Source organism: Mya arenaria, chromosome 13 (assembly GCF_026914265.1).
Source record: "Mya arenaria isolate MELC-2E11 chromosome 13, ASM2691426v1".
Taxonomy (NCBI): Eukaryota; Metazoa; Mollusca; class Bivalvia; order Myida; family Myidae; genus Mya; species Mya arenaria.
Genome location: NC_069134.1, coordinates 3874100 through 3882181, shown reverse-complemented (window position 1 = coordinate 3882181; position 8082 = coordinate 3874100). Strand labels below are relative to the sequence as shown.

Genomic DNA, 8082 nt, shown 5'->3' with positions numbered 1-8082 from the left:
AGTGTTGAGGTCAATATTTTCAGTCAATAAAAGGATCTTTTAATTATGCTTTTGAAACTTAATGGTGATCTATCACCCTTTTTTCAGCCTATGAAATAGCTGACACAAGTAAGGTGTGTTTTGTCTTCATGATATAAGAAGATTTAAAAAATAAAAAAAATCGGAGAAAAATCCGTTTTATTTTTATTTATTTCTCCTTTGGGACATTTTATGCATTTTATTTTTATTTCCTCCTCCTTACCCAACTTTTTGAAAAATCTCCCGTAAATCTAAAGATAAAAAACTCTGGCCCTATTGCTTAATCTCCTGTTCATGTAGGTAAATAAAAAACAACTCTTTTTCCTCAAAACTGCACCATTTTATTAGCACACTTTTGACAGGTTATTTCTTATTTCTGAAGTATTCGTTGAGAACATCCAGGGCTTGTGATTCTTTTCCATAATCCTGAAAAACACAAAAGTTGAGTGAGGGAAACAAACAAAACAAGGTAGTTTTGTCACATTAATTGCATTAGTGTCCAGCATCCATTCTCGAGTGTTTCCACCATGTTATTTCATTTGATTTAAAGGCCTAGTTTAAGCCTTCTATAAGTGACCCCCTTCCAATCTATGTACAGTACACAACCTTTGTTTATTGATCTTAATCTACTTGCCTTGATCCCTCTTATCAGATCTCCGATCAGAATATCCTGCTGTGCAGTTTTATAAGTTTTAAGACTGAAATGGACCCTAAATGGGCCTGAGCCAATAAACAAATACACAGGAAATTGGACCCCTACTGTGGCACTAGTGCAATTAGCAGGAGATGCACAGCAGGGTATTATCATGCCAAATATTCCTTAAACTAGGCCTTTAAATTATGTCTTGTTTGAGTTTTATTCAATAGACTTTACAATGGACTTGTCAGACATGTGATCACACTTTTCTCTGCAGTATACTCTTAGAAGAGGGAGCATGTGGTCTCTCATCATTTGTCCAGTTTCTGTAAACTCGTTCATAATTCCAGGAGTGAAGAGTATCATTTCATAATGTATCTTGATCAAGTTTAATGATTTTATAGACTTGTCAGACATGTGATCACACTTATCTCCGCAGTATACGCCTTTATCCCTCTTATCAGATCTCCGATCAGAATATCCTGCTGTGCAGTTTTAGAAGTTTTATGACTGAAATGGACCCTAAATGGCCCTGAGCCAATAAACAAATACACAGCAAATTGGCCCCTACTGTGACACTTGTGCAATTAGCAGGAGATACACAGGAAGGGATTATCAAGCCAAACGTTTCTTAAACTAGGCCTTTAAATTATTTCTTGATTGAGTTTTATTCAATAGGCTTTACAATGGACTCCTCAGACATGTGATCACACTTTTCTCCGCAGTATACTCTTAGAAGAGGGAGCATGTGGTCTCTCATCATTTGTCCAGTTTCTGTGAACTCGTTCATAATTCAAGGAGTGAGGAGTATCATTTCATAATATATCTTGATCAAGTTTAATCATTTTATAGACATGTCAGACATGTGATCACACTTATCTCCGCAGTATACTCTTAGAAGAGGGAGCATGTGGTCTCTCATCATTTGTCCAATAGTATGAACTTGTCAATATGCACTCAACTTCCTTAGGTTACTTATTCATGAAGAAATTACTAAATAATCTCTATCCTATGCATACTATCTCATTTCATCAACTTTTACAATGGACATATCAGACATGTGGTCACACTTTTCTCTGCAGTATACTCTTAGAAGAGGGAGCATGTGGTCTCTCATCATTTGTCCAGTTCTGTGAACAGGTTCATAATTCCGGGACCAGTACCATTTCATAATAACTCCAGTTTATGTATGATAATTTCATGGACTTGTCAGACATGTGATCACACTTTTTTCTGCAGCATACTCATCATTTGACTGGAACTGTGAACTCATTACTTTTTTCACTTTCCACCAAACTATAATTTTAGGTAAAAATCTTTATTTAACAATGCTGGGCTCATTCCGCCTATTCTTGATCATTAAAATGATACTTCATGTCATTGAACTATTAGAAAGACTATAGATGTACATGAGTTCTATAATGAAATGATTTACTTATCAGTTCTTATGCTTGCAAATTTACAAAATAACTTTCCCATATCACGAAAATGTAAGGATGCCACGATACTTTTACATAAAAGCCCTAAAACCAACTTGAAACCCTCCAAAACCATTTAAATATTATTAAATAACCATCATATTTATAATGGACATATCAGACATGTGATCACACTTTTCTCTGCAGCATACTCTTAGAAGAGGGAGCATGTGGTCTCTCATCATTTGTCCAAAATTTTAACCATGCCAGCTTTAATATCTTCTACATGTTTGCACATATATATTACCAGTTTGTAGAAATCATGACACCAGTATGGACAAGTCTGAATGTTTGGCATCATTTTTTTTTAACGAGTGCTGAGGCTGTACAAGATAAATATCAGAACTTGAGAAAGCCAGGATGGAATCATACTAGTACAGGGCTTATGGGCTTGTGCTTTTTAAGCTACCGGTACTGTTGTAATAACATAATGATGATTGTCAAAACTAGGATGACAAATTAGTTATTCACTTAATGGTCATGACATTAGTTCGATATGATTGAAGTAGAACTTCAGTTAGCCTTACTTTAACAACAACACAGCTGCATCCCACAATTTTCCTGGCCTTGCCCTCCTTGTCAATCTTGCACAGACCAACCCATTCTCCTAGTTTCTTGTTATCATCCACCTGCAAGTGTAAAATTAACATTTGACTAAGTTATTGATGAACAAAGCAAGATATTTTTGTTCTATTATTACTTAAAAAAGTGTACATTAAACCAAGTGTTCACTTATAAAACCAACATATAGGCCTTGTTAACTCTTTCATGCATTGTAGAATAAAATCAGAATCAAACAAACATTTCTGATTTGCATGACTTTTGAGGCAAGCTGTATTACCTACAACTTCAAACTAATACTAATAATAACAAGAGCTGTCACAGAGACAGCGCGCTCGACTATTCCGCCGCTTTTCAATGTAAGGATTGAAACGTTTTGGCAAAACAGGCATGGATCACTGTTAGATTAGATTTTAATGCAATACCGGTACATGGTGTGCCGAGATATTAACATAAATGTGGTTCCATGCGAAATTTTAACTATTCTAAGTCTAAAAATAAAGGGCCATTATTTGCAAAATACAGTTATCTAACTTGGTTATTCAATTAAGTTGGGTGGTTGAATACCATTGTATAAAGTCTCAAAGCAATACATCAAATAGTTGCTGAGATATTATCCTATGTGTGCTAACATGCAAGACCTTAACCAGAATTTCTAAGTCGCATAATTAAGGGGCAAAAATTATATATTATAAAAGATAGAGTTATCTTACTTGATTAAATAAGAAGGTTAAATAGATGGGAGCCTGTGTGTAAAGTTTCAATGCAAAACATGATGTATTCACTGAGGTATTGACTTAAAAGTGGTTACATGCAAAACCGTAACCAGAATTTTTATGTCGTATAAAAAAGGGGCCATTGTTTCAATTTAATGCAAACTGGAGTTATCTTACTTGGTTATTTAAGTAGATTGGATGGTCGAGTACCATTGTATAAAGTCTCAATGCAATCCATCAAGTAATTGCTGAGATATTAACCTATGTGTGCTTACATGCAAAACCTTAACCAGAATGTCTAAGTCAAATAATAAAGGCCCATAATTTGCATTATATTCAAAAAAATGTTATCTGGGAATACATATCTAATGTTTCAATGCAATACATGATATATTTGCTGAGATATTGACTTAAATGTGGTTACATGCAAAACCTTAACCAGAATTTCTAAGTCGACTAATAAAAGGCAATAATTTTGCATTAAATGCAAACTAGAGTTATCTAACTTGGTTAATTAAGTAGGTTGGATGGTTGACTACCATTGTATAAAGTCTCAATGCAATACCTCAAGTAGTTGCTGAGATATTAACCTATGTGTGCTTACACGCAAAACCTTAACCAGAATTTCTAAGTCAAATAATAAAGGGCAATTATTTGCATTAAATGCAGGGTTCGAATTTAGACTCGCATACTCGCAAAATGCGAGCGACATTTGGAAATTGCGAGTGACTTTTATTCAAGCTCGCAAAATTCTGCGAGTGGCCTTTTCTAGACTACAAAATGTTAAACGGAAAGTAGAATAAACATGAACTTAATTCCGCTATGTAGTCGTGTGTAAACAGCCTATAAGTGGCATGTTTACACTACCGGTACAAAGAAGACAGTACGGAGTCACGCTCTAGTAGGTTTTCAAAAATAGAACAAATACGAAAAAGGCCGAGTTTTATCTAGAATCTTTCCGGGATGCTCCAAGGCGTGCATAATACAAAGTAAATACGAATGACGTAATTATCACCTAGCTCAATCATTGGCTAAATTTAGCGCTTTTGCGCACTATATGTAAACCATTCGGAACTCCTCGGCCATTTTTTTCAAAAACAACCTCGGATGTATGCAGGTACATCAGTTGAAGTAGTTCGTAAAATTTTGAATTATATCATAAATTAAATGTGGTGTTTTAGAGTTGTATTTATTGATCTAAGTCGAAATTGATTGCCATTGAACTGTATTATTGCAAACATAATTAAGAATCCCATGAGTTAAGTCACAAAGTTTAACTGCTAAATAAAATTAATACGCGATCTACTTGCAGCGGACTTAAACGTACCACTTTTCGAGTATGTAAACCTTCCAAATACATCCGAGGTTGTTTTCGATAAAATGGCCGAGGAGTTCCGAATGTATGTAAACCCCATCATCCTTTAAATACATTTCCGCCCAACTGTCAAAATGAATAGACTTCGTTGATCGATATATTTCATGGTCCAAAGTATCCACGCTACATTTACTGTTGCTTTTTTATTTTAAATTTATTATTTTATTGTTTTTAATACTTATAGACTTAATGAAATCTGTAGAGTGCTTGTCGAATGGGTATTAAATTACCCGATGGCGAGGGTAAATGTACAAAGTGAACAATGTCAAATTATTGGACAGCTTTGTTATCAAAAAGCTGCCAGCATCAGACGAGTCTTTCCATACCCCCCAAATAGAATAAGCCATCAACAAGTTCGAGTAGTCGAGTCACTCAAGATTGATACTTTTTAATATTCATAATATGTCTTAGGTGTTAATTTCTACTTTAATTAGACAATATTATAAGGGAATAAAGCAAATAATAAAATTGCAAGTTGATTTGTCATTTTGCGAGTTGCCTCAAAATGCACTCGCAAAATTTTGCGAGTGCTCCTCAAAGTTAAATTCGAACCCTGAAATGCAAACTAGAGTTATCTAACTTGGTTAATTTAGTAGATTGGATGGTTGAGAACCATTGTATCAAGTATCGATGCAATACCTCAAGTAGTTGCTGAGATATTAACCTATGTGTGCTTACACGCAAAACCTTAACCAGAATTTCTAAGTCGAATAATAAACGCCTATTATTTGCATTATATTCAAATAATTGTTATCTAACTTCATTAATTTAGTATGTTAGATAGTTGGGAATACACATCCAAAGTTTCAATGCAATAACTGATGTATTTACTGAGATAATGACTTCAAGGTGCTTACATGCAAAACCTTAACCAAGGTATGACGCCAACGCCGACGCCAGGGTGAGTAGTATAGCTCTCCTTATTCTTCGAATAGTCGAGCTAAAAACCATCAAAATATAAGGGAGAAAACTTGCATCTTATTCATGTCAGAAAATAGCCCATTGACCTGAATGAGGCTGATGTTTCTTGTTAACATACACCAGACTTCAGATAAATATTCTGTAACAATATTATTACTTACGGTAGTTTTCGAGTCATGTTTCATACAATTAATAAAAATAACCTACTAGAATGTAACAAGTTTCAATTAATTCCTTTAAATTGTTGATATACTTGGGATATCATACATTTTGCTGAAAAAATGCACAAGGGGGGGTATCTTGGGAACAAAGTGCCTGAGTAAATGATTCTTAAAACGGGGCTTTTTCACCAAAAATTGTGTAGAGGCCTAGCCTTTTCATTTTAGAAAATTTGAACGCGTGAAATTCTGCAAATTGGGAATTTTAAATGCGTTAACGTCTCAAAATAGGAAATTCCACATGAGGATTGAAGACACCTTTTAATCACGGGTCTAGGTATCCATATGAAACTTGGAACTCCTGTTACAATAAACAGGCTCATATTTTCTTACATGTTGAGTCTTTCTAGCTGATTTTTTTTTCAATTATGACCTTTTTAATATGAAATGTGAAAAAAAAAAAAATTATTGTTAATTTCTTAAGTAAGTTCTTCCTTTTTGGGAAAAATATCTGGGAATTTTGTGAAAAAAATATCTGGAAATTGGGAAAATATGCCATTTTTCCCAATTGTGAAGTAGCCTAATTTCGGCCCGTAACAAAGAAGGTGAAAAAGCCCTGTAAAAGGTGCACACATTCACATCAATCAATATTTCAAGATTCATTCGATTCCGTAATCAGGTTTAGATCCAGACGTGTGCAGTCAATCTAAATACCTTCAGTAACTGTTGAGAAAGGTGGAAATTACCAAAACCTTTGTCATTCTGTAAATGTTTGTCTGATCTAATTAAACTTAATATAAATAAAAATTATATGAGGATGTTGTTGGTGTTCATCAGGGAGACAAAATAATACAATGATTGGCTGAGCACCTTTTTCTCAATTTGCAACTGGAATTTTTAAATGCCATGGTTATAGTGAGAACCGAGATTATACCCTTCACATTAGAAGCCTTACCTTGATGAGGTTGATTCCATGTTCAGCACAGAGAGCCTCCACAAGTTTCACATACATGGCCTCGTCACAGTTGTTGGCGAGAACACACATATGGGCCTGACGTCTGAAAATGTTTAAAAAGATCTTTAACTGGTCTGCAGTTGAATAGGAGGGAGCTACATAGTATCGATATATTCACAGTTTTACATGGAAAAAAACATTTAATTAATATGGAACACAAATATTTCTTAAAAATGATCCTAGTCATTATAATAATATAGTAACAGCCGTAGAGGGCATTACAGTCTCGCTGTTGAGCTAGCATTTATGGAAATGCGTTTGATGTGTCGGCTGCAGGTCGAAAGGTACGCGGTTAAACCCCCGTTTGATACTTACTTGTCAAGTGCTTTTGCACATTCATGGAGACCTCGGGCGAGCCCGTCGCTGATAAGTGCAGTTTTGAGGACTTCCTGCAGGGCAGTCATCACATCCATAGCTCCTGCCACTGTGGGAACATCATCTCTGTTAAATTCACAAAATAGTTATAATTCACCTACGACTCAGACTGACACGTCTGTTAAAATTAATCAATAAAAATCGAATGTCATCAAAACATTTAGATACAGGTAAACACAAACATAACTGCCATTAATGGAAATCTTAAGAAAATGCTTTAGACGTGCAAGAAATTAATATTGTAGAAACCAAATATTACCCTTCCGTATCCGAACCAGCCATGTCGAGAAACGGACGTCCTTCTGCAAAATAAACATTAAATCATAAATATGAGAACATTCTTAACATTTTCAATCAGTTATACAAATTTTTGGCTCATATTAGTAATAGATTTTACCGATATGACAACACTAACTTACAATGATATTCCACTTGGGAAACACCGAGTAGAAAGGAAACGGAAAAAGCACGCTTGCTTGATGTCAGAAAAATTAATCGATTAAGGCTGCATGAAACTATAATTGTGTTTCACATTATCACGCACAGTGATTACCCCTTACAAGTCTTGCAGTGCACACCAAACATGGGTTTGATAGAATTGTTTACTTGTTGTTCCCTTTCAAGCCTTCAAAATCTAGCTAGCTCGATTAAGGTTAAGAGCGGGGATGGAAGTATGTCAACCGGTATAACTAAACCTCGATGAATGTGCTCCACTGACCACTGCAACGGGGTGGACAGGGTAATGCATATTGTACGATTAAACGGTCTTGGATGGATAGAAAGATATATTCCTATTCCCCCGTAACATGAAGAATATAATAAATAGTA

The 8082-nt window shown here is 35.0% G+C and overlaps 1 protein-coding gene across 1 annotated transcript; it reads right to left on the bottom strand.

Moving 5' to 3' along the window:
- Positions 1-336: 336 nt before the first annotated feature.
- LOC128214727 (40S ribosomal protein S12-like) lies at positions 337-7759 on the bottom strand. Its single transcript, XM_052921352.1, has 6 exons — positions 7674-7759; positions 7514-7556; positions 7195-7320; positions 6820-6922; positions 2661-2762; positions 337-444 (listed from the first exon to the last, which is right to left on the bottom strand). Exons 2-6 carry the CDS (start codon positions 7534-7536, stop codon positions 382-384), a joined length of 417 nt encoding a protein of 138 aa, XP_052777312.1. The 5' UTR covers positions 7537-7556; positions 7674-7759; the 3' UTR covers positions 337-381.
- Between the last annotated feature and the right edge of the window lie 323 nt (positions 7760-8082).